Genomic DNA, 25,711 nt, shown 5'->3' on the forward strand with positions numbered 1-25,711 from the left:
GCTTTTTAGTTAGTTACCGCCAACCCGACAAGGATAGCAGTGATAACAGCATGTTTGGGCTTGGACTATCAGAGAGATCGCTGAGCGTGATTGGAGTTTTTACTCTGGGCTTGTGCTGCTGATGCGCCGTTGTCCGGTCGAGAAAAAAATCGCGTCCAATAGTTCTTTAGACATTCTCCTTATTCCCCAAACTGAAGCGAGAAGTAGCACGAAGCCATTTCACTCACAGTGCAGGATGTTGGGCCTCAGCCTGGCCTTCGGGGTTAAAAATTAAAAATTGCAAAGGCGGCTTTCACAAGACAGGGTGGAAGAAGGCAAACCCTTGATCCCCACAATCCATACCCAGCTGAGCACCCATGATGCGTAGCTATGGGGGCCATGTTTCCAGAGTTTGGGATTACATAGCCGCCCTGGGCCATGTGGGCAGCAATACCGCTGCCGAAGCACCACAGCTCATGCCAGTCAGCTTGCGCGTTGGACCACGATAGCCAGGGACTACTGGACCGGAATGAACGAATTCTCTGGACACTGTGTCGTTTGAGGAGCGACTTGGTGCCCGCCTGGCGAGTCAGCCTTGGCGGAGGTTACAAGTTTTGCAGGGTAGAGTTTGCCATACAAACCAAGGTCGCTCGCAGGGAGCCTTGGGCTAAGTCGACTGGCGAGCTGGGGCGGGGCGGCTTGAGCCCACCAAAGAAAGTTCGCTGTTATTATTTGTTGACGGCCGTTCGATGCTAAATAAACTCACCCTTTCTCCCTCCGTCACACTTACTCTTCATCCCCCATTTCTTGTCAGGTTTCCACCCAAGACTGCTGTCCCTGCTGTCTGCACATCGCGCACTCTTCTCGTACCAAATCCATCTTCTTCTTTGAGATTCCTTTGTGATTATTTTCTTTTGGCGTTTTCCTAAAATCACAAAATGGTATGTTGCGCCGAGCCCACACCCAATGCCCCTCACTCCCGCGAATCGTCATCCTGGATCCCACAATGGCCGGACAGACTGCTGACCCTTCAATAATATCATGTAGGCTGATTCATTGACCGAAGAACAAGTTTCTGAGTACAAGGAGGCCTTCTCTCTGTTTGTATGTTGGTTCCAGACTCCTAATCGCGACCATATTACGCGGGGTAAATATTAACACAATCACCTGCTGACTATGATTTCGTGAACAGGACAAAGATGGCGATGGTTAGTCCGTTACAGTACTCCGCGCTTGAAAAAATGATAAAGAACATCCAATGGACTTCGCTGTATCATGTTTGTGTTGATGCCATGATGCTGACTATCCTGGACGGCAACAGGTCAGATCACCACCAAGGAACTCGGAACCGTAATGCGTTCCCTCGGCCAAAACCCTTCCGAATCTGAATTACAGGATATGATCAACGAGGTTGACGCCGATAACAATGGAACCATCGATTTCCCGGGTATGGTTTCCTACTCCATCCTTAGCCTCGCCTTGCTCTTCTGCTCTTCGGCGCGGTTACCACAGCACGATGAATTCTGACCCTTCTGTAGAGTTCCTTACCATGATGGCACGGAAAATGAAGGATACCGATTCCGAAGAAGAGATTCGGGAGGCGTTCAAGGTCTTTGACCGGGATAACAACGGCTTCATCTCCGCCGCAGAGTTGCGCCACGTAATGACCTCCATCGGCGAGAAGTTGACCGATGACGAAGTGGATGAGATGATCCGTGAGGCCGACCAGGATGGTGATGGAAGAATCGACTGTATGTGCCCAGTTCTGCTTGAATGTGATGATGATCGTCCGCGTTATAACTAACCAAAATCTAGATAACGAATTCGTCCAACTTATGATGCAGAAATAAAACGAAAAGGAAAACCAACCAGTGTTCTTCCCTGATTTTCCAAACCAGTTCAAGGCTTCCATCTGGAAAAGTGATTGCACGTCCCGTGCCGATTTCTTCCCACCCCTTATTCCCCCATTTCATGATTGCTAGTTAAACCTGTAGTAACCCATAGTTACTTCTGTTGGAGCGCCGGTGGCATCCGCATCTCCCAGTGGTTCTTGCAGGAAAGTTGAAACGCTCAAGGTGTTCTCGTGCTGGATCTTGTTCTTCCATCCAAACAGAAATTTGATAAAGCATGGCGACGTTATCTTACTCTACCAGAATCATATTTCGTGGATATGAGAGGTCTTTTGTTATACTTGTTAACCATGGGCTTTTTGTTCCTACTATCGTATGATATTTCATTCTCGGGGTTTCCCGGCTATGTTTTCAGCCACAGTCCAGTCGCCCGTCATTCATAGACAAAGCTAAGGATTAGACAATAGTGTAGTTTTACAGATTGTGCGCGACAGATGTAAGTTGACTCGATACCCAAGTAGCTTTGTTACCTTTGTATAATCAAACAGGGACCCTGGTGGCTCCCCGATATATATATAGTTTTAGCTGGTAGGTCTCAGCCATAACCTTACCGCGACTACGGGAGTCATGGGTCAAATTATGCCTATGTATAGTACCAATTGCCGTACGCTTTTATGATGATGAATCCTGAAGTTATGAACTGAGTGATGTCACCCAAAGAGAGCTTAATACTAAATATATCTCATTTTTGTTTCACCGATTGAACCGCAACAGCTCCATATACTGCCTCGCCAAATCTGCACCCGCGATCCCAGTGTTCGTCATACCCGCGTCCATGGTCGTGAGCCTCTTCGTCCCTCTCTGCCTAGCTTTATTCGTCTCCGTCAGCAAACCAGGTACACGAATCGCTTCCTTAGCCCCAGGCACAGAAAAACGACCCCAAAATTCCCGAATCAGCTTTTCGCCCACAACCCAATCTTCCTCAGTGAGGAGCTCTTCCTCGGCATCCCCAGCCCCACCACCAATCCCTAAAAACCCGTCTTCCACCCCCAATGCCGCCGATGTCGCTGGTTCTGACACCGGAAGATACCAGTCGCTGTCTTTCGGCGTAACTGTCTGTCCCGGCCCGCGATATTCGATCTCGACAATACACCCGCGGACTCGCTGCACGGGCTGGGTCTGTCGTAGATCGCCGATGCGTATGCGGAAGTCTCCGACCTCGAAGATGGTCCCGCCTGTGACGAGCATGGTGTGTCTGTGACACCAGAGGGGTTCGCATGCGCGAAGAGTAATTGCGAGAAAGGAGTTGAATGATGCCGGGTCTAGAGTCATCATTGTCCATGAGGAGGAGGAGGAGGAGGAGCGAGAGACTTGTGGGGCATCTTCTTCCTTTACTAGTCGGTTTGATGAGCTTGATTGGGGCGGAATTTGCTGTTGGGCGGGATGTGCGTGGATGCCTGCTTGGGAGTGGTGCGGTTGGGAGGGTGCCCAAGGGTCAGGACTTGGCCGGTCTGAGATGTAGACGAATCCATGCGACTGGAAGTGGCTGAGGGAAAGAAAGTGCATGAAACGGGGTTGAAGTTGCGGCAGAGGGGCGTATGCTGATGGTGGCAGGCAAGAGGGCGTGTCCCTTAGCAATTTGTGCTCAAGGGCCCATCGGCCAGTTGGCACGGCATTGTAAGCTGCTCGTAACTGGTTAGCTACTGTTCCTAGAGCAGTAGACGAGTTTGGATTTGCCGGGATGAAGAAGAGTCTGTGGGGATGTCAGCATTTGAAGTTAATTTATGCCTTCCTTGGGAGGTGGGATACACTTACCCGGTAACGGGCATCTTAAATCGATCAATGTCCCATCGATCAGTGATAAGCTGTAATATTCAGGCAATCAGCTCGCCGAGGGTGAATAGCTGAACACCAACCAAATACAAGTTGCCAGGATAGAATAACACTCTAGAACTTCTCAATGTTAAGAAGAGTTGCAGATATCCACAAATATCATTATTTCACTTTTTCCACTGCACGCTCAACAAGGGTATCAATGTTTAATCCAGATTACTATCAGCAAACATCCTTCAACACCTTTAATATTTTTGAAAGGCGGCAGAGACGTTTTACGTGCTTCGGTGATAAAGGTTCCCCGATAAGGACCCGTCAAAGAGAAGTTTGACGGATAACTCCTCAGGCGCAAACGGTAGGATATATCTGAAATAAGAAAAATGATACAGAAGATGCCGCTGTATTCACCAATATCTTTACAATATCAAACAGTGTGTCCGTTTGCAGGCTGGAGGTTCACTCCCCATCAAGTCATCGCTGCTTTTAGCATCACGTAATCACGACCTGTGCGGCTTTGACCTTTCTGAGATCCCACCCTGGACTTCCTGGAAGCACGGATCGATTGCGCATGGTATGCACACTTCTTAAAGCTGAGCGTCATTCCCGTTTTGTGCGAAGATATTACGAGTGTATATTCTCTCGGTGTCGCCAATGATGCCTTCTCCACCCCCGTCTTCGCATATTTGGCGCTGATGGATAGTGCCGGTGCCCACGAAAAATATGGACTCGGCACGGCCATAGCAACAGAGAGAATAGGCCTTACAACATTCGAATTAAGCAAAGTGCAAATACGATTGCCGTATTGTGGAAGGATAACTTGTTCAGCTACCGTTTTCGTCTAGCCGGCGACCGCTGGCTTTTCACTCTTTCGCTCTCCCTTCCTGACAGGAAAACCTGGATCTTTCACTATACCCGGAATTTCCGCCAACTTACTAGAGTATAGATTTTGATTTTGAGCATAGGACATTCAGATCCTATTTCTGGAATGACCTACAAGAGAACAGAATTTTCGTATTTGATGTACCGCCTTCTCCGGTCGGTGTTGTTGGTTGGGGCCCCTGAACAAGTATAAGAAAGTTACGGTGTCGAGTATGCACTGTCGTTTTACTTATTGAGGAGATACACATAGAATCCGATTTAAAAGACTGATTTTATCATTGACGCTGCCATTTGATAAAATCAGAAGATACACCTGGCAACACCGTGTATCAAGAGGATACATCCCGACTCAGACTGCAAATCTAAACCTTTCACCATAATCAATAATATGTAAAGGTATGCGAGTCTTCTATTTGCTTATTACGCGCGTATATGGGGGGGAAGTGGTAGTAGGCATGAAGAATTAAATAACACTCCGTTAACTAGGGCGGAATTCACTGCTGCTTAAGACACTTTTCTCACTGCCTTGCCACTCCCGCTCTTTTGCATATAAACAACCCATAAATGCTGTTGGCAAAAGACTTAAACTGTGGACTTAACGTTTTCCCAAATACCAGTTTCAGTGTTATCAAGATTTTTGAACAAAGGTTATGACCGTTTGACTCTTGCTGCGCATCTGGTTTTCCCTATCATTTGTGTCATCCTTGATAGCTTCTTTATAGGTGCCCATTATGCATAGATCATGCTTCCGTCGCTCGCAGTCGGCGCCTCTTTTATTTTCCCTTAAGCCTTTGAACCCGGCAGCGGATGCAGTCGTAAACGACCCTGACAATGCTAGTCTTTTATCAAAACTGCAGGACGGCCGGCGAGTCTTAGGTATCCGCGTCAATATGCGTTCGAAATGTCCATATGTCTTGGTGACGATCGGAAGTGGCGATGCCGATATTCTGGTGAAACGACCTAATATTGCACCGATCCAGTGCTCATTCAGTGCCAACTGGGACACTGGCGTTACCATGCTTCGCGATACCTCGATTGACAGCAGCACCGAGACTTTCGGTGCATGCTATGCCGTTTGGAGATGGTCGTCACCGCCTACTTGTGGTTGCATGTGGGTTTAATTCAAGTTTTAGAATGGGTAGCAGACGCCGCGGTGCGGTTGAATTTGAGATAGTATGGCATGATTATGCGGAGGAGGCGATGGTGAGAGTCATTGCCAACAAGCCCAAGGAAAGAATCAAGGAGCAACGGTGGCGGCCTCAGGTCACCTTGGCCCGACCCGAGCGGGCGAGCGCGAGCTATTAGGTACGTAAAAATTAAACAGTTGGGGGCTGGTAGCTTTGGCCACGTGTTTAAAGCTATAAATGTCGACACCGGCCAACTTATGGCAATAAAACAATTGAAAGCAGGTACCCGAGTAACGGGGAGGCCGATGGTCTTGAATGATGAACACTACGAATCGTTCCAGCGTGAATGTCAGGCTCTCGAGCAGTGTCATGAGTGAACTTGGAAAATTAAGCTGATCATGTGGCAGAAACATATTGTCAAGTAATACATGAGCCCATTGTTGATAAGGGTTCGAGAAATGGCGGCCCCCAGTCCGCTGCAGAGGGCTTCAGCGGCACAGATGCTTGTCAAGCTATTTAACGGCAAGGGACTTACGACTCCCGCCTGCCTGCTCAAGCCGATACGCATCTACGATCCATGGAATTCGCGTATTGTTGGCTTGCCATAAGCCATTCGGTTGAGGGTCGCGCTCGTGTTATGCTGGATCATGCAAGGAAAAAGACAATCGGTTTTCCCGACCTGTTGGGAGAAGGTGCATTAGCTGAATACTCTAAAAGCTTGTGTGGGTCTCCAGCTGACAAGAAACATTTCCAGACCGCTCCTTTGAAAGGCTAGGTGTATATTATTCTATTTATTACGGAGTCCTCCATTTATTTATGAGCTAAGGAGTACGTACCTATGTGGTGAGATTTCCCGGCTGGCAAAGGCTATTGGAGAGGAATCGGAAAGATGACACGGGCTGTGCGCATCCGACAAAGTTGCAAGTGCTCCATCAACCCTAAATGAATTCCCTGGGGGATAACCAAGAGAGACAAGCTTATGGATCTGCGAATGGTATTATAAAAAAGACATGATGAATTACAAATGTGTTCACTTGGCGGTTTCATAAATGGTAATCATCACCAGGCGGTGGGCGGGTTTGCATTTGTCAATCTCCCTTCTGAGTTAAATGCATAACTAGTCTTGTCTTGTGTGTTGACATAAATGGACCATCTGCATCGCCAGAAGCATCATGGACAGGCCAGGAAGTCGGCCTGGCAAGGCATCTTCCACCCCTACCTCGGTAAAGGCGGAATTGCGATCGAATTAGCTCGATGATCTGAAGGCTTGTAGCCAAACTTTCCTTGTTGCTTGCTTCATTGGCCCTTGGCGATTGTGGACATGAGCGGAACGAGATGGTCGCCGGCCGGGGTCGCTCGCTCACAACAGCGCCCATTCGTGCAATGATGAAACGCACGGCACGACAGGCATTATCAATCTGATAATCTGAATCCAGGCCAGCCTTTGCGACCGATCAAGCAGCACAATCTAATCTGATGGGCCAGGCGAGTTATCTGATCCGCGTTGGTGGCGTGATTAGCGCGGAAACGTGGAGATAATTTCCTGTTGGGGCAAAACTCGGCGGCGTGGCTTGGCGCCCTCGGGTGACACGACGCGGTTCGATCAGATAAGGGGCGCACGTTCGGGTGTTGTGCTGCCCGGTAATTTACGGCTTGGTACGGCGCTGGCCGGGCGGTTGAAGAGGGTTGTCGGAGAGTCTGCAGGTATTAGGTGATTGAAATAGCTCGATTTGGGCATGGAAGGGTTAGCAACCCTGCCATTAGCCTGATCGAGGGCATATTTGGGCCCTTGTTGTAATATCGAAACTGTCTTCGTCGTGTGTGGATGTGGCGCAACTTGACGTCTTCGTTCTGGAAGCATGGTTCTGTGAGGGTTTGCGGTAATCGCAATACCGTCGGTTGCGTAATTTTCGCTGGCAGGACCGGGTCACGACTGGCAGTCCGCCCAGCATGCTCATTCCGGCCATCTCCTGGTTGCTTCTTTGCCTCCCGATTCCCCTTCGACACCCCCCCCCCAAAAAAAAAAAAAAAAAATCAGGCCGAGGACCCAGATCTCTCCAGGTTTGCTACTCTGCAAAAATGCAAGCAATCATCTCATAGCCATGGTTGCTCTCTCGGATCGTCTCTTCCTCTCCTAAGTCTATGCTAGTTTTCCTATCTTTTAAACAACCCCCCGCAATCACCTGTGGATTGGTTGGAGCGGACTGTCGCAATTCAACCGGTCATCTGCCGAAGTCAGTCTCACTCAGATCCTGCCCTCATACAAATTCATTCACGCGTTGCTTTGTAACACATTGGGCTGGACAGTCAGTGAGTTCTTCATTCTCAATTCCAAACCCCATTGAGTACTTTGTCTCATCTCCAATCTTCCTCAGTTCAGTCTCTTGTATAAAGTATATGAATTTAAAAAATCTAACAGTCTTCTTTGCTGGCCACAGCTGAACCTACGGTCTTGTCTCCCTGGGCCAATCATGATGTTGTCAACTACTACAAGTGCTGCACGCACAGATAAGAACGGCATTCCTCTTTCGGTCACATCTCACCCAGACAATCCTATCCCTGAAGAACCTAGCGCCGTGCCTCATCTGACACTCCTCCATCCCGGTCCCTTGAAATCCACAGAATCCCAGTCATCACTGCCATCGCTGGTTACTGGGTCTGAGGTATCGAGTGATTCAGAGGCCCCATCTACTCCAGCAACCGAACTACTTACTGACGATATTGCTGAGAAAATCGATAAATTGAACGTCCAGCCTAAAGAATCGTCTCCGTTGAAACCCGTCACCCACAGACGACGTGCTTCGACCGTTCTAATTTCTCAAAATTCTGAAGACGTCCAGAAGATCTTGGGCAATGTCGGCGCTGGGACTACGCGGGTTGAGAAACTCTGCTGTGGAGGGGGATGTTGCAAATTACAACCCCTGAGACAACCTGCCTCTTCATCTGTTAAGCGACCAATTTTACCACCGAAGAATAAGGCTTTCGAAAGTCTTCAACTGTATTTGGGCACTCTATCCCATGACAGCGAGCTCACAAACATCTGTGAATTACCCGAGAAGACCGTCTCATTTGCTCCGGTCCCTGTAGACTTGGTCGATCAGAAATTGGGTCCTTCCGATCATCCGCCGTCATTTGTCCAACCGCACCCTCCTTACGAGGTCTACCGCGCACCACTTCATTATTCCAGAGAGCTGACCAAACCCGGTGCTGAGAAACGAACGTTCCACTTTGATATAGATATCACAGACTACCCTGCCGAAGGTGGGGATGTCGATTTCGTAGTTGGTGGAGCGATTGGCGTCTGCCCTAAGAATGCCGATGACGTTGTCGACGACATTTTCAACTGTCTGGGTGTCCCAAGAACCGTTCGAGATAAAAAGGTGATGCTTCACACGACGAAAGGACGATGGCCCACCGTCTGGGGCGATGATAAACCTAGGGAATTGCTAACTACTCGACGAGAGCTGGTATCCTGGTGCACAGATTTCCAGAGCTACCCGCCAACCAAGCCCTTATTGCGGTTGCTAGCGGAGTATGCATCAAATCGCGATGAAAAGAAAATTCTAATGTACCTCTGCTCCGCTCAGGGTCAGGGCTCATTCTGTGATCTTCGCACGAGCCAGTATATCACCGTTTCTCAGCTGCTGCACGCATTCCCTTCTTCTCAACCCCCTTTAGATTTCCTTCTCTCCGTCCTTAATCCTCTTATGCCACGCTTCTATTCACTCTCGCAAGACCCACTGCTTTCGCAGACCGCTGATGGTGGTAATGATCGCCGCCTCGTCGAGATCGCTGTTACTGTTCATGACTGCCCTGATTGGCAAGGTGCAAAGCGTACAGGTGTTGGGTCCGGCTTCTTGCAACGGATTGCCCAAAAGGTGATTGAGGCCGAGGAAGCCGGTGTCGATGCACGATCTCTTGGTCTTCATATACCGATGTTTCGAGGTCTCATGGCTAATCCGCTCGCTCGAGAGTTTGTTCTAGACGGCCCCATGCTATTGATTGGTGCTGGTGTTGGTGTGGCCCCATTTCGTGGGTTCGTCCAGCGACGTCTAAAATCTGCCAACTGCGCAAATAAAGTCTGGGTTCTTCAAGGGATCCGAGATTCATTAGTGGACGAGCTCTATTCTGGCGAGTGGGGCGTGCACGAGGAGACAGTCAAGAGAGTTGTTGAAAGTAGGCGTGGCGAAGGACGTTATGTCCAAGAGGAAGTGCGCAACCAGGCCGATCTTGTCTGGTATGTGATCAATGCGTTGGATGGGCGTGTCTTTGTCTGTGGCAGCAGCAAAGGCATGGGCGAGGGTGTGGAAGCCGCACTGATAGATGTTGCTATGGCGAAGGGCAATTTGAATCAGCAGGAGGCCCAGCAGTTTTGGGATAACAAAAAGAGTGCCGGGCAATATATTGCCGTATGTGTTCATGAGAGATATTTATGTTTTTTCCCCAGGACACAAGCTGACTTAAATGAAATAATAGGAAACCTGGTAACCAGACTATCCTTTCTATTAATATTCACCTCATACTTATTCCTACCCAACTGGTTATGGGGACCATCATTCCTATTGATATCAGCTACCTACTCAACCCCCCGTCATCTGGAGTTATACCCCCTAATTCACACTTCTCGTTAGCTGTGGATTATTCGGAATTGCGCTTCGCCTTTGGAGCCTCACCCTAGGTTTGATATATTCTGCAATTTCCCTTGTCTCCTATAGTTTCTGCAGTTCGTCGCAATGCACTGCTCCATTCATCTCCCTATTCTTAGCCTGTTCACAATCATGGGGTTGTTGCCTTCTCTCTTTGCATTATAAACCAAAAAAAATAGATTTCTCTATCATATAAGATCCTAGCCTGATCTGTGAGGGCTGTTCCTACTTTATATATCCCAATGTTTCGCCTCAAAGATTTTTGTTGTCCTACTCTGGTTTATTTTCTTTGTCTCTTCTTTCACACATTGCTAGGGGGTTCCGATAGACAGGGCATTGCAGTGGTTCATTTCAGGTGTCTGGAACACTACGTTATTTAGTCGGGGCAATAGTACTTATTAAAAGATATTTTGAAAAATACATTTCAACTCCAATATTGGGGAACTTATCTATCTCATGGATGTTACTATTAGACGTAGATTATCATCTCTTTCCTTTACCCTTCTTCTTCTTCGCACCTCCACCCTGGCTCTTTTGCTGTACCACCCCGGCGGTCGGTGCAGCACTCTCCTCTCCCTTTTCATTCACAATGCCACCTTGAGTCCGATCAGCAGCTCTCTGCTTTCCTTTCTTGCCCTTTGGCCGATATGTCGAGCGATCGCGCAATGGCAGCCAGCGCTCCGGATCAGGCTTCTTCTCTGGGTCATAATCCTTTGGCAGCCGAGATCTACGTATCCGTTTCTTTTTGGGCGCGGCCTGTCTCTGTTTGTCCTCGGTCGCCTTGCGTTTGCGAGATGCCGTGATCGTCTCGGTGCAAATGGGAGGAATGCCTGCGGCTTCGAGAGTGGCGACATCCACGCCGGAGATCAGGTCTTGGATCGGTGTGAGGGTGGTGGTCTCGTTTTGGATCTTCGACGGGGAGAATGCGGCGTGGGATGCGACGTAGCCGGCTGTTGCGATCCGATCTGTCGGCTCTATGGAGTGTACGGCATCAAATATCTCGGCGGCGGTGCGCAGGTTCGAGGAATCGTGAGACTGAAGAAGAGACGATGCTGCGGCTCGGAGAAGGGATAATGGCTGTTCATGGCGCGGCCGTTGGCGCCAATATGTTGCGGCTTTGGCGAGCTCGATGTTTACTTGCCTCTTCCGGCCTTGTAGTTTATAGATAGCGACGAGGACACTGATGAGGCCCGGGTTGTATCGGACCTCCTGGTCTGATTCTGATATCGATTCGTCCAGCCGTTTTAAGAAAGATTCCAGAACGGATACCGCAGAGCTCACATTGCCTTCACCGATATATAATTGGGTAGCAAGGAGAACAAGGCCGACATCTTGGGGTCGCTTTTCTAATAGGGAGAGCGTTTGTTTTATGGAGGCTCGCCCGCCCTTGTTTTGAGTATGGGCAGCCACATTGAAAATGGAAAGGGAATTAACATCTTTTGACAGTGTCGCTGACCTTTGTTGAGATAGTACTTTTGAAGTTGATCTTGCAACTCCATCGTACTTGTGAACAAGAAGCTCGATGGTGTTTGAGTTTTGTTTCAAGGTTCCGCTTTGATATCTGAATAGTCTATCGCTATCCGCAGGTTGTGGTGTTTCGTGGAACGACTTATGCTGTAAATAGGGATTAGAATCGCGGTGGGTAGCTAGGATGAGATTGTTTTGGGCAATCTGCTTTGTAGACATCTCGGATATCCTTCAAGTCAGGTCAGCAAAAGGTGGTATAATGCGGCTAGCGGAGACGTACTCGGAGATATTGATCTCTTCAAGCAGTGATTCTACTCCCTCGAGCTTCCCCTGCCGTAGAGCAATATACAATTCTTGGGTTGCAATAGGTAATAATTCAGCTCTCTTATCCTCTGGCGACAGTTCCTCGGAAGATTTGCAAAGCTCTATCAAACCTGGCGCTTAGCTTTGGGGAGAGAAATGCAGCAGTGGGTGGACAAACCTTTCGCTCTTCTAAGAAGTTGTCGAGCCTTTTCAAGTTCCCCAGTCGCAATATACTCACAAGCAATATTGTAAGTTGTCTCAAATACTTCCAGGTCGTCAGCGCCTGGTTTAATTCCTTGCGCCAACTTCGCGTGTCCAGCCCAGCGTTGCTGCGCGTCCACGGCTGTCATATTAATTCGAAGATCAGTATGTTCCTGCGCGGAGGCGCTTTGGTCTTTATACAGCTCCTCATATAAATCTTTTGCCCGCTGCCAACGCTCATCTCGGTATGCCTGAGCGAAAGTCAACCGTGAGTCTCAACTTACGAAGAGATGTAACCCGGAAGGTGGAGACATACCGCTTGGGCCTCCACATGTTTTGCTCCTCGTCCTCTGCCCGAAGCGGCGGCCACCTCTATAGCTTTATCAAGTTTTCCGGTCTTATACAAGGCGTATGCCCATTCCAACGACGCCCGTTGCTGCAGCGCATCTCCTCCATCCTCGATAACTTTTATCGCTTCTTCGAAGCGGTCCTGTTTGAGCAACGCTACCGTTTTAACGTGTCGCGCTTCAAGGTCGGTTTTGGATCTTTTTAATATCGCATTGCAGGTTTTGATTATTTCATCATGATCATCAATTGAACTTTGCTGTAGCAGAACACTTAAGCTCTGCAACGCGGCCATGTGGAAGGGAGGGGGGGGGTCAGACTATCGGGTTTGCTCGCGAGTTTCAAGGATGACGGCTGGGTAGGTAGTAAGATAGTCGGCTACACCAACGCAAGATAAGAACTAATCAACCCTTCTGGGATGTATTGGTGTGTTGTCTTCCTCCGACAAGGACTCAATGGCGGCTTGCATCAGCGTGATGTCGACAGCGGATCGAGAATGACAGCATCCCAAGCCCAAAGCCCTAAGCCCTAGCCAACCCGTTTAGGCGGAGAAAGTAACCTGAAGACTTCACCCCTTGAACTATCCTGCATCACCCATCATCTCTCTCTACTTGCCGCAGAGCAAATTTGACCAGCAGCGGAACATCTGAATATACCGGTGTGCCTACAGCTCCAGCCCATTCGCCCATCCGAACAACACACCGTGACACCAACTCCCCCGAGATTACATCAACATGGAGCACTGTCAGCGAAAAGTTGCATGTCAAATAGCGGGGTGCACTTCAAATGACAGCTCCGGGTCATTATTTGTTGTGCATGGGGTCTCTTCCGCCGTTATTTAGCAAGTCGAATATCTTCCAGCTTTTACAAAGGTTCATGCTAGTAGCACAGCTTCCGTCCGCCACACGAAGTCACAGACCGGGCATTCGACTCCCATGTATATAAAATGTCAAACAGATATGCTTGCATCTAGCAAGCGATAGTCCTATTATGCTCAGACAAGGTGTCTACGGCTGATTCCCGACTCTTCTTTCATCCGATGGAATGAGGCGGCCGGATACCCCAGGTTATGCCCAACCCTTGTCACTAGGGTGTGATGGGCAGAAATAGTAGCCAAGCTTGCCATGGATGCGCAGGGTGGCTTAAAACCGAAGGATTGGAGGTTGCGGTTGTTTTCGCTATATAAAAAAGTTGACAGACTATATACCCTTCAATAACAAATCAAAATGAGCAAAACTTGTACCTCAAAAGACTTACAAGCTCCTGCCAACCTGCTGTCGTCGCTACCACAGAAGCTAGGATCCCCCCGTTCAACTATTTGTGACGCTGTCTACTATAGACATCTGGAGGCTCTCTCACAGAGTATCTATCGCATGACAAGTTCCGGCTTCCTTGACCTTCAATTCGAGAAGACATTGAACCGAACCGACTGAGAAACTCAAAAGGCATCCTCAGGAGCGGAATGTTTTTCCTTTACTAAAGAAGCACCTTTGGATGAAACATGTGAAAGCTAAGGGTTATTTGAAGTGGGATATGTAATCATTTCTGTCTGCAGTAGTTAAACTCGCTGACAGCTGCGTTTGACTGAACAGGCGATGATTGATCTCTAGTAATCGTTTATTGAGATGACTGCCAAGAAGGCCTCGTTTCTTTTAGATCCCCATTCTCTCCAACGGACGAGAGAAGGCAAATTGTCGGCGTGGAGAGTCTCCGAGGTCTCCAAGGTAACCTCTTCATAGGCCCTGCTATAATTTGGGTATAACACCACCTACCCCAAGATTCTTCTCCGCACAATACTGGCTTTCCTATATTCAGGTTTTGCGATCCGCGTTTTCGAAAGCAAAATCGAGAGTCGAGGATCGAGACTAGGCTCCCTGACAAATTCAAAGCTTATCGCCTAAAGTCCGAGAGTATATCTGAGTCTTACGCTAGATCATGCAAAATAATCCATACTTTACTAGCTTTGTAACGGACCCAGCTCGATCCCTCTCTCGACACGCATTCTTCGGAGAAGTTGGAATGAACCACCTCCCAAATCAACGGTGATAACGAAACTCTCTCCAAGTCCGAATTCGATGAGGATCACTCCATACAGTGATGCACCTGCCCTTGATGGGACTGAAACACGCCGCTATCCGTGTCTTACAACCTGTCAAAAAGGATTTCGAGGGAGACATGAATGCGGACCTTGATGGTCTCTGTGGAGAATCAGCCTTTTAGAGCTTGTCCTCTGTGGAGAAGCTGAGGCGTTGTGCTGAGCCACTGCAGCCGCAGAGAATTCGAATCTCCGATCCGCTCCTTTAGGGCTCGCCGGAGCCTTTCGCGCGAGGAGAAGCTGCACGAACATAGACACGCATTATATAAATACCATTACTGGCCAACGACTTCTTTCCACGATTATGCAAGAAAGATTTTTTAAGTCAGCCTGCCCGGAGTTGTCGGCAGTCTCAGTTATCGTGAGTTCCTGGGTTTCCCATGGTTTCAGTGGCATTCTCTCGTGTGGGGCTTTATGCCTTGTAGTTCAAAGTCCGTGCCCACGACCTAAGTTAACCTCCGTCCTATGCTTATCAATCTGTCAAAAAAGCCAAACTCTACGGAGTACATAGGTTAAAATAAAATTTTCAGGGACTCCATGCAAAGTGGGCCCGTCGGTCCAATGCCGGAGAATTCGCAGCGATGGAAATTTAATCTTACTCCTGTCCACGCCTCTTGCGCATATGGCTCTCTCCACGCGCTGCGGCAAATCCACGAGGAAGAGATGGAAACAGAGTGAACGCCCACTCGAGATACGCAGACAAACGAAGGCTGCTATCTTTGAGCGGTTGCTTGAAGGGACTGGGATTGGCTGTATACCAAAATTCTGCCCTTCATGCGTGACTCAATTCCTAGGAAATGATGGCAAGTAACGGGCAAAACCTAGATCTTTATCCCCATCTTTTAGCACCTGACAGCGGAGGCGCATGGCCCTAACCAAATTTCCTTTCCCCCCCCGGGGCCTGCCTGTATGAAGCGCTCAGCATAGCGAACAAATGTCATTGCTCTCTAATTAGGTAGTTAACTAGCCTTCACGTTAGCCATGAGCATTCCAGTGTTACGTTTTGTATTCGTAGGATTGTCATAGCTACAGTGCTGTAGTAGTAATGGAACTATGACCACGAGGTAACTATTGCATTTTACTTACTCAGCTTAGATCCGATGTCTCCTCCGACCTCCGCAGGGAGTATATATTCACAGCTTCTTGGCTGGCCAACGGTTCCATCGGTTCCATACGATCTCCACTCAATGCCGCGCCAGCGTGACGCGCAAATCCTCGAGGTTGGGTGGACTAGCTTTGATCTCGAAACCATAACTTGATGCGCCGAGGTTTCTGCATAGGGTAGCCGATGCTAGCTGACCCCAGGGTTCCCGTTAGGTAACCGTTAACGTACTTGCGTGAAACGCCAGCAACTTTCAACTGGATGCACCCTTGGTTCTCCTCATTACTTGCCACGGAGCTGAAGGAGAGCCGCCAAACGTCCCATAGGCCAAGATTGAGCGTATGGCCGAGCATATGGTTTCGAACGTTGGGGCTTTGAACAATTCTTTTACACGGAGCTGTGGACATCCGTATTCCCAGATTGATGCTTGGGGCCTGCCGTAAAAAGCCAAGTTTATTTATCTCGCAGGACGAAATTAAGGTCTGTGGCACGTTAAGCAGTTTTTGAAAAACTTGGTTCGATGACACTGGAGAACCATGAACCATCGCTTTCCAGTGGCTATGTGTAGGAACGGGTTCAACCTTTTTCAGCTTTGTTTGGTCTGCTGGGGAAACGCTGTCCTGTTGCTTTTCTGTTTTGATGCTTGGCATAAAGGACCACCTCTGTTGATGGTGGAATACAAAAGTATGCTTAAACCGAAAAACGAGGGCCGTCCGGTAATTAGTTTGTCAGTTCGGAAATCAATGGAGATCCGCATGAACAGTCGCATGCTGTTGTCCACTGAAGGAGACTATCATCACACCAATAATTCGTAAGTCAATGGAAATCTGAGGTTTTGAGGCTGTTCAACATTTTCCATTAATTATCGGGATCTTAAGCCCTAAACAAACACATCCCTGCACTTTTAAAAGACCCCAGCTGATCAGTCCCTGGCGAACGGTCTAGCTCCCTCCTTAAAACACGCTGAACACTCTTGGCAGATCAAGTCGACGTTGAGCAACAAAGGAGAAGAAGACGGGGCCTTCTGATGAGTTTCATGTTGAGAAGAAAAAGAACTATGCTTCTCTGGACTGACTTTGAGGGCGCCTGCTATGGTAGTTAGTTAATCAGACCACTTCGGTACGAAGAACTAAGTGATTCCGGCACCACTCGGCCCTTTGTGAATTCCTGCAAGCTCCCGCGCCCCGTCGAGACATGTCAGTTCCCCGGATCCCCTCCTCTTCCCCAGTTTTATGCATGCAAAAGAACAAAAGAAAGAAATGGGAAGTGTGAAACGAGCTCTCAAATTGCAGAACGAGGGGCATCACAGAGGGCCTCCTTTTTTCTTTTTCTTTCTTTTTTTTTTTTTTTTTTGAGAAGTCTGCCAAAAGCTTGATTTGATACTTTGTAAAGGGAGGATTTCCATCTATGATAGGGTAGACGCGAAAGGTCTGTGCATATGCTATGTAGTTCCTCTCTATCTGTGTTACGAAGCTCGACCTAGAGTGCCCAATGAATATGATGTACAGATGAATAACTAAGTTGTCGACCCCAGAGACGGGAATGACGCGCGCAGGGAGCTGACAGATCTTCACACGGCTCCTGGCACATTTCGGAAACGCAGAATACCCTGCTATTCGAGGGAAATAAGACGAGGGTGGCTTTCGAGCAGACATCGTGAACCTTTGATCCAGACCTATGGCGACACAGCGTTTAACAAGGAAATCTCCCTTCCATTTCCTGCTTTTCGACCATGATTCCCATGGAATGTGGGAGTGTGCGAGAGGGAGAGTGTGTGTCTCTGTCTTGGGAAATATGAGATGATAAAAACAAAGCAGCACCATGGGAAGACTCGCGCATGCCACCTGGCAAAATTGCATGGATTGTGTGTCAGACCACGTTGGCCCATGGTGGTTTGATGGCGTCTTGATCCAAAAGCAGGTGTCCATGTCTCCGGAGAGGATCCAAACCAGGTCGCCCGTGTGATCAAGGCGATTGCCGTGGTCTTCGAATCTCCCGCCGCCACATTCTTTGCTTTTTTTCTGGTCCGCTTTCTTTACTTATCACCTTTGGTTATTGTGTCACATCTGCTCTCTGGCTCGCTCGGGAGCGGTGGCACCGTCTAGGCCTTTAGCGCGAGTCCGGTGTTTGGTCGAAGCGTGGGGTGGGTGAAAGGGAAGCAACTTTTGACGGAAGATTATCGAGATCACGTTGCAGCCAGAGAGCGAAGTCATGAAGTTCGTTGGCTGGCTCTTTCACCCATCGTTTTCATACAGCCCGTCGGCAATGCAAGTCGAGCGGGATCTGCACTTGTTTGCTACGAAAAAAGACTTTGCCTAGATCAGTTGTTTTCGCCTGTCTGCAGCCGCTGCAAAGCAAGCCAAAAGTCAATGATTGCTCATAGGCTCGAATTCTGAAGACCACATGGCATTCTTTGGCATGGTTAATGACTTGTCTCATGGCGTAAACTTTGGGATGAACAAGTGCCTTCCAAAATCTGATAGATATTTTTTTTTTTTTCCCCCCCCAAAAAAAACGCTCTTTTGTTATCCAAGCTATGCACAGCGCCAAACAACTATCCCGAAAAGACCAGGCAGACTGTCATGTTGCGTTTTTTTTCCTTCCTTTTTCTTTTTTTTTTTTTTTTGGTTGTAATCTGTCAAGATTTTTGTAGGAAAAGATGATGCGTAAACCGCTTGTGAGACATCCAAACAGGCAGAAGGAGCCAAATGCATGGGGCATAAGCGAGAAATTCAAAAGCCGGTACAGAAAGCAGTCACAACACCAATACGCCACGCTATGGCACATCAACACTTCGAGATCTTGTACAGATTTGTCTCTTTGCATATTCTTCCATTCCCTCCCAAGCTTATCGTCGAGCTGTAAATGTTCTCATCGACCTCGACAAGTTATAAAACGAAAACCGCAATTTGTGGACGGACAAATCCGTCGGACGAATTCAAGAGAAAATATGTCCGTCCCCTCCCCCCGTCTAAGCTTTCAAAGAACATCAAATAAGACATTGTAGAAAGGAAAATAGAGGAACAAGAAAAAAGATTGAAAATACAATATTTTCAGCCGAAAAGTGCCGTTTCCCAGAACCGATAATGCCTGACAAAGCCAAAAGGAAAAAAGGATAAAAAAAAAAAAGGATAAAAAGACATCGCTTGGAGAACGAAGATTAAGTTTAAATAGGATGGCGATGTCTCGTTCAACGACGAGATGGTGACGTGTCATAATCAGGGTCGTCCTCACTCATTGAAGAACTCGGACGCATCCGGTCGGGGTCGGGAATACGGCCTTGGTTCCGCAGTGCTGGGAGATGCCGGCGCCTTGCGTTAATGAACCAGTTGCTGATCTACGCATGCCCATTCAGCCTCGATGAAAATCCATACGGAAAGCGAGGAATTTTGCAAGGCAGACAGCACTCACCTGGCTAATGGTTAATCCTGTACGAGTCATGAACATCTGCTTATCCTGTTCACTCGGATACGGATGGTCGAGATGTTCATAGAACCAGGCCCGCAAGATATCTGTTGTGGGTTTTGGCAAATTTCCCCTTCGCTTCTTACTCTTAGAATCAGCGGTATCTCCGAGTGGGTCATATTTTGTAGGCTTGGTGTCCATATATGCACTATGAGCGGTGCTGTCAAGGTCGCCACCATAATATCCTTGATATGATCCATGTATTGGACTATTATATGCTGATGGATAAGGACCTGCCGTTCCATGCGTCATTGAGCTTAAAGTACTCGAGCGAGAGGAAGCGTAGCTTGCCCGTTCGGCATCATAAACCCGTTCGTAGCCTCTGTCATCATGTCTTCCGACGGGTGATGGAATTTGTCCGGGCAGGGCTTCATAATTGCGTAGTGGTGGAAGAAAGTTCCTGGGATCACTGGGATCGAGGTGACGACTGCTGCTGCGCGAAGAAGGCGTCAATGGCGCTCTATCGTCATAGTACTGCCGTTCCTGTGGCAGATGGTGGCTGTGATATCGCGATTGTCCCTCTAGGTAGGCGTTTTGCCTCATCAACGAGCTGTCATAGTCCTGACCCCGACCAACTGACCCGGGGTGATGTCGAGTCCCCGACCCTCGTCTCGACGGTGGTTCCTGCCGGGATACGGGCGGCAGACGGCTGCTGTGCTGGTGATGGGGGTGTTGGTGCTGGTGCGAGCCGGTTTGCAGATGATATGAAGCGGAATCTATTTCGTCATGGAGATAATCAGGTAGAAGCTGGAGTTATATGGGACACCGAACATCAGCGATTGGAGAGACTCATTTTGACGGAAATGATATACAGCGTAGATATATATATGATCAAAGAGAACTTGTATTTACCTCTCGGAACGAAGGTAGTTTTGGAGTATGTCCAGGGGAGTGCCCCGATGAGTACGACACAGCCATATCCTTTGATTGCTCAGGCGGTGATGGTGGGCGGGGCATATGGAGGTTTCAACGACCGTCAGAGGGCTCTGGTGGAATTGATATATAAAGCAAAGCAGCAAAAGGAATGATAAAAAGGGTGGGATGACAGCCGGAGGCGACGGTGACGACAATTTCCACGTTCCACCGGTCACTCTCTTAATACCTCAGATAGGAATTTGGTAGCCATTCAACAGCACGGATTCATGGTGGTCGCGATGGCGCCAGCAGCTCTTCCTCACTGACAAGTACGTCAACTGGTCCAGATCTAAACTGCAGCGAGGGATAGGTATTGGGCAGTACAGAGAGATAGGAGGGGAAGAGTATAATTTGTCGAGTGACTAGTTGTTCCTTTCCTGTGGACTGACTGAGCAATCAAGGTCGGGAGCAGCAAGCCCGAAGTCACCGAACAGGCTCAAGGGCTAATAATAGGAACGGGAGGCGTATAGAAAAGGAAAGAAGAGGAAACAAAAGAAAAAAAAAAGGATGCGAAAAGATGCGAAAGCGAAAAAAAATAAAAATAAAAATAAAAATAAAAAACTGAAAAGAAGGAATGTTGAAGATGCAACGACGACAACAGATGAGAGGGGATCGAACAACTAAGGGAAAAGAAGAGGTGACGGAATTCGAGCCTGGGTGTGTTTTGGCAGAGAAATACATCGTATTAGATATGCATAACCTGCAGCTTGCTCCCTTTCGACATGGGCCACGCAGTCTCGCCGTCAGAGAGATCCGAATCAGAACGACGATCATCCTGTGGACCGGGGGTGGTATGGAATGGGGGGGTGGCCACCAGTGAACACACGCCCCTCCAGAAGTTCAGGATCCTCAAAGTGGAGAGAGGGCGAACGAAGGCGGGCTTTGGGTCCAAAGGATACCGGAGAGTGCTTTAAGGTTGAGGGTGACAGGATGGTTGGGGCCCAGGGATCTGACAATGGATGAAGCGGATTGCAAACAAGTGATGTGCAAGGTGGCGTCTGCCATGCGGTACGGAGTCAGGACATGAGACGCAAGTCTGTTCCAAAACTCCATGCTGAGATTGGCGCTAGCAGTTGGCGGTTTAGCGACGATTTCAAGTCAAGAGGACCAAGAAATTTTTTGTCTAAATAAAAAGACGCCCCAAGAGGTCCCGCTTCTTGGGCCATTAACCTAGATTATTATGATGTATCATGGATAGACGTTGCCCGTTGGTGTTCCTTGTCGTCGCCTCTTCCATCGCTCCGCCGCGAACAGGCGGATAATGTCAACTTACGGAAGAGGGACTGACCCAAAATGGGTCTCTTATCGTCTTGCAAAAGCCCGAAGTTCACCGAGAAAACGGCTCCATCGGCACTTTTCCATCTCTCAGTCCCCTAATTTTGCGACCCGGTCTCCATATCGTCTTCTCCGGGCCCCGGGAGCAGTGAAAGAGCAAGCACAAGAGTAATAATGGACGAAAGGGAAAAACAGTAATAACAATTGTAACTACAAAGAGATCCAAGACCCTTCAGTAACCAAAACCAGCCCGACCTCAAAAGCGCCAATGGATCTCGGCGCGCCACTGCTACCAGGCCGCTCCATTGGCCCAATATTCCCTCTTTTCTTCCCGATTAGTTAGCGATGCCCGGGATGATAACGTCAACTACTTTCTTCCCCCCTCCTTGACAGTTGAGCAGTGCGTGGAACAGGGCACAGCCCCCATTGAGGGTCATCGCCGACACCACTTTTTTTGGCTTTTGGAAGAGCCAACGATGGAACTTTGGTAATAGCCTGTGGTTGGAGGATCCGTCGAGAGTCCAAGAGTCAATGACCCGTGGACTTTGCAACCTTCGAGCTCTGGGAGGAGATCCAAGCAACAGTCACCCAACCACGGAAACCAAGCCCAAAAACGGGAAAAGAACAACAGCAGCCACAGGCAGCGAACCAATTGATCAGCATCCGAGACTCTGTGATTCCTCTTACTCGTGGGAAGGGGGTTGGGAAAACATATCATAAGAATCTACTCCGTACACCATAAATCATCATCACGGGAATCCATGAATCGTTACCCATCTTGACTGGCGTGCCGTTTTGCATGATTCTTGACAAGATCGACGTGTATCTTCTGGTTTAGAAATTTGGTTCCACAGGCTTGACTAGATCTTTGCGCCATCAGCCAATGACTTCGGTCACTTAAGATTGAACGGTGTTTGGCGTATCTTCGGCCGAAGCACAGACACCTAGAAAGCCGCTCTTCGATCTCTTGAACCATCATGTACAAAAAGGCAGATTGGCCAATAAGCATGTGTACCTGCTTGGAAAAAGGTTTCTGCACCAACTAGATTGACAAGTTAGTTAATGGTGCAGGCCTTTTGGACTTGCATGGTAAGATCTGCCGTGCTGCCTGTCATCCTTTTAATCGCCATGCCCAGACCTTGGACATTACGTACATGTGCAACGGAACAGAGTACTTGAGCGAGGAAATGCGCTCGCACTTCGTGGCATCAGCTGCAGACAAATTGCAAACAAAGCGCACTGCAGCTAGGATTTGAAGAGATGATTGATATCTATGATGTCTTTGATATGAAGAGCCGTTTGTTGTGTGGTCGTACATTTGTTTGAACTGGCACGAAAGAGTTACATGAAGCGCCAGCTCTGACATGCGAGTGTGGAGGGTGCACAGGTGCCGACGCTCCCTGTCACTCGATCTTATCGGCGGCACGAACCCGAAGCCAAGCTGCTTCGTCGGGGTCCTCAAATTCTAATGAGGGCTGCAGCCAATATATCTTCCGCAGCAGTAGACTCTGTGCAAAATGACAAAGCCCAGAGGTCCCATAAACTCATCGTTGATTGGGCAGTGTACCCATACTCCCGAATAAGTTGCTTTTAAAAAAAGAAACTAAGGTAAACGAAAAGCTATGTTGGGACTAGATAGATGTGGTGTCACAAATCCCTTATGGTTCACGATAATTGTCTTTGGTGTGACCATTCGAGCCCCTTAGCAAATACTGGTAAGGCAGCCAGTGCTTGCAGACACTGACCACATCCCCCAGAAAGCCCTTGAAATTCGTCAGGCATCAAAATTTGCTCACTAGCTTTTTGATCTCTTTCATCCTTTTTTTTCGTCCTCTCACTGTGTTGCAACTTTGCCAGTCCGAGGATAGCGGATATCCTTGTCGATCCGGTTGAAATAAAAGTGCATACTAATATAACAATGACGGGTGCTTCCTTGTCCACCCACCTAACTGTGCATTGTCCCCAACCTGAGACATGGCTCAAACTTCTCCCGAAGTACATCTCAAACTGCGTTTGGATCCCGCTCTTTAGTGAGTTCTGACACTCGCTGAGAAGGGTTCTGGTAACAACTGGGTATTTTCAAAATTCGCATCAGACCAGCCCGTTGTCGTAACGAAAGGAGTGGCTTGTTTGGTTCCTTGTTTTATTTGCTGCAATTCCATGAAATGTACGGAGTAGCCCACTGTGTATGTTCATTCATCTTGTTCCGTAACTAAAACAAAGCTTGGAGGTCTCTCCGCCATCAAATTCCGCTGTGGACACTCCCAGTTTCTCTGAATCGACAGGCATTGTTGCCCCTTGTTGCTGAATGCAACTCTGGCAACTTTGCTGCCACGAGGCAAACCGTGCCAAGAGGATAAGGCGCCCTTAGCGAGGAGCTGGGATGGGTGTTGGGGGCAAGCTCGCTGTCAGATCTCGCTAGCGTCGACTCCAAACCAGTCTCGTTCACAACATCCGTCGAACTGAAACAATTTTGGTCTCCACTTGGGTTGATTAGCGGAAGTTGGCACAGTGTTCTGGCTGCTTCTCGGCTCACACTTCCGGGATCTTTTTTCTTGCCTTTTTGTGTTGTCGCATGCGATGCTTTACTCGATTCAAAGGAATATAGAAGTTGACAACAATGCGATACTTAAAGCAGTAGCTAATCAGCAGGGCACACGCATCCGTGGAGAAACGTATGAAAACCACGAGCACGCGATCCAATTGCCCCCTGAAATTCGAGAGCATAACCGGCCGTTCCGGACCTCGGAGGACTTTTCGTCTACGCGCAAAGCAGCCAACCGGCTGTCACGCATTCGCTAGCGGGTGATGGTTAAAGAGGGACAGCTAACTAAAGCTGAGACCAACCCCGCCGAGCAAATGACGCCGGCACATTCACTTCTCCCTTCAACAGCATTTTCAGGGCCTCGACCGCCCCATCCGTCGTCTTCGGGAGAAAATATCGCCTCCGCAATGCTTTTTCTGTCGCGTTGTCTCCAGTGAACACTCCGGCTGCCCTTGTAGCTCAGTCGGTAGAGCATGAGGCTTTTATGCGTAACCGTGTGAAGCAAAACCTCAGGGTCCAGAGTTCGAGCCTCTGCAAGGGCGCGTAGCCTTTTTTCTCTTATCTCTCTCTTTATTTTTGTTTATACACACACACATATATATATATATGTATTTTTGGAAGACACAGTCGTGGTTTTCGTTGCTCAAACTATCAAATACCGTATGGACAGTAGTCGAAAGTCCCCATATCAAGAAACCCGTGACGAAAGAAAGCTTAACTAGTTCCTTAGCGTTAGGCGGGTAAAAGAATGTCGATTGCAGCAATGAAGATCAGAGGAAGAGAAACACTGAGAAAAGCCAACGCGTAGATACCCGCACCAAGCACTCTTTTTTTGGGGGGAGCGCCGTCCTGCTTGCTTCAGGGTAACTCTTCTTTATGGGTTTCCCTTGGGTTTCCGCCCCTTAATCCTCATCATTTCCGCTCCGCTCTCCGAAAAGGTCCTCCTTACTCTTCCATGCCATTTCTCCTACTTTCCCCTAGAATTCCCTGTTAACCGTCCTTCCAATATCTCCTTTATCTCTCTCGAATATTTCCCATGCTCACTCCTACGAGTCCCTCCTACTTCCCCCTTGTGGGCTCCGTCCCCCATACGAAGCCGCCTCGATGGCGCCCGATCTGCTCTCCTTTTTGAATCAAACATCATATGTCTTGGCCATGCAGATCATTTGTTTGTATCAATACCCCAAGTGGTGTGTGGAATGAAACTCTGAATCTGTTCATGCTTTAGCAAGAATAGCTCCGACAGAATGCTGCCCGGGTACCTATAGTCATGTCCGTAAATATCATATGTGACTCTCATATCTGACGCTCCTCAGAGATAAACTTGCAAGCTGTAACAAATAAGTTACGGGCAAAGGTAAAGATAGCACATTCCACCGTGACCCATTTCTCGGCGAGAGTCCTGTGATATTCACATGATTGGACAAAGCTTCTGTTGAAAAATTTTGTGATAGTTCCATAATTTAAAAAGGGCAACATCATTCCTATCTTTAGGAGAAGATCCTTCTGGATGGCGCATACAACATCCCTCCTGTTGGAGGAGCTGCGACAACTGGTCATTCTGATGAATAGTAACCAACAATTGCCACCTGACACGTTCGATATGGCAAAATTGTAAGGTTGAAAGTTTTGAACCTTGTAAGATTTAGGAGCAAGCGATGCTGACTTACTTATGGGTCTAGCC

At 48.4% G+C, this 25,711-nt stretch overlaps 7 protein-coding genes across 7 annotated transcripts; 3 read left to right on the top strand and 4 right to left on the bottom strand.

The window, feature by feature from the left end:
- Positions 1–917: 917 nt before the first annotated feature.
- On the top strand, positions 918–1,829 carry CAM1 (translation elongation factor EF1B gamma; the record flags this gene model as incomplete). Its single annotated transcript, XM_003070877.2, has 6 exons — positions 918–920; positions 1,027–1,083; positions 1,172–1,187; positions 1,301–1,426; positions 1,518–1,730; positions 1,795–1,829. The coding sequence occupies 6 exons, from the start codon at positions 918–920 to the stop codon at positions 1,827–1,829; spliced, it is 450 nt and encodes a 149-aa protein (XP_003070923.1).
- A 685-nt stretch (positions 1,830–2,514) lies between these two features.
- D8B26_000944 (uncharacterized protein) lies at positions 2,515–4,046 on the bottom strand. Its single transcript, XM_003070876.2, has 2 exons — positions 3,645–4,046; positions 2,515–3,582 (listed from the first exon to the last, which is right to left on the bottom strand). The coding sequence occupies exons 1-2, from the start codon at positions 3,656–3,658 to the stop codon at positions 2,583–2,585; spliced, it is 1,014 nt and encodes a 337-aa protein (XP_003070922.1). The 5' UTR covers positions 3,659–4,046; the 3' UTR covers positions 2,515–2,582.
- Positions 4,047–5,105: 1,059 nt separating this feature from the next.
- On the top strand, positions 5,106–5,800 carry D8B26_000945 (uncharacterized protein; the record flags this gene model as incomplete). Its single annotated transcript, XM_003070875.2, has 2 exons — positions 5,106–5,188; positions 5,281–5,800. 2 exons carry the CDS (start codon positions 5,106–5,108, stop codon positions 5,660–5,662), a joined length of 465 nt encoding a protein of 154 aa, XP_003070921.1. The 3' UTR covers positions 5,663–5,800.
- A 1,828-nt stretch (positions 5,801–7,628) lies between these two features.
- D8B26_000946 (uncharacterized protein) lies at positions 7,629–10,749 on the top strand. The gene is made up of 3 exons (XM_003070874.2): positions 7,629–7,978; positions 8,107–10,077; positions 10,145–10,749. The coding sequence occupies exons 1-3, from the start codon at positions 7,811–7,813 to the stop codon at positions 10,154–10,156; spliced, it is 2,151 nt and encodes a 716-aa protein (XP_003070920.1). The 5' UTR covers positions 7,629–7,810; the 3' UTR covers positions 10,157–10,749.
- On the bottom strand, positions 10,739–14,075 carry SRP72 (Signal recognition particle core component). Its single transcript, XM_003070873.2, has 5 exons — positions 13,888–14,075; positions 12,602–13,829; positions 12,263–12,536; positions 12,062–12,206; positions 10,739–12,010 (listed from the first exon to the last, which is right to left on the bottom strand). The coding sequence occupies exons 2-5, from the start codon at positions 12,923–12,925 to the stop codon at positions 10,798–10,800; spliced, it is 1,956 nt and encodes a 651-aa protein (XP_003070919.2). The 5' UTR covers positions 12,926–13,829; positions 13,888–14,075; the 3' UTR covers positions 10,739–10,797.
- Positions 14,076–19,017: 4,942 nt separating this feature from the next.
- On the bottom strand, positions 19,018–20,249 carry D8B26_000948 (uncharacterized protein; the record flags this gene model as incomplete). Its single annotated transcript, XM_003070871.2, has 3 exons — positions 19,018–19,164; positions 19,239–20,039; positions 20,145–20,249. 3 exons carry the CDS (start codon positions 20,247–20,249, stop codon positions 19,018–19,020), a joined length of 1,053 nt encoding a protein of 350 aa, XP_003070917.1.
- A 3,475-nt stretch (positions 20,250–23,724) lies between these two features.
- On the bottom strand, positions 23,725–24,502 carry D8B26_000949 (uncharacterized protein; the record flags this gene model as incomplete). Its single annotated transcript, XM_066123388.1, has 3 exons — positions 23,725–23,944; positions 24,019–24,243; positions 24,330–24,502. 3 exons carry the CDS (start codon positions 24,500–24,502, stop codon positions 23,725–23,727), a joined length of 618 nt encoding a protein of 205 aa, XP_065979462.1.
- Positions 24,503–25,711: the final 1,209 nt, after the last annotated feature.

The sequence above is a fragment of the Coccidioides posadasii genome, chromosome 1 (genome assembly GCF_018416015.2).
Source record: "Coccidioides posadasii str. Silveira chromosome 1, complete sequence".
In the NCBI taxonomy this organism is placed as follows: domain Eukaryota; kingdom Fungi; phylum Ascomycota; class Eurotiomycetes; order Onygenales; family Onygenaceae; genus Coccidioides; species Coccidioides posadasii.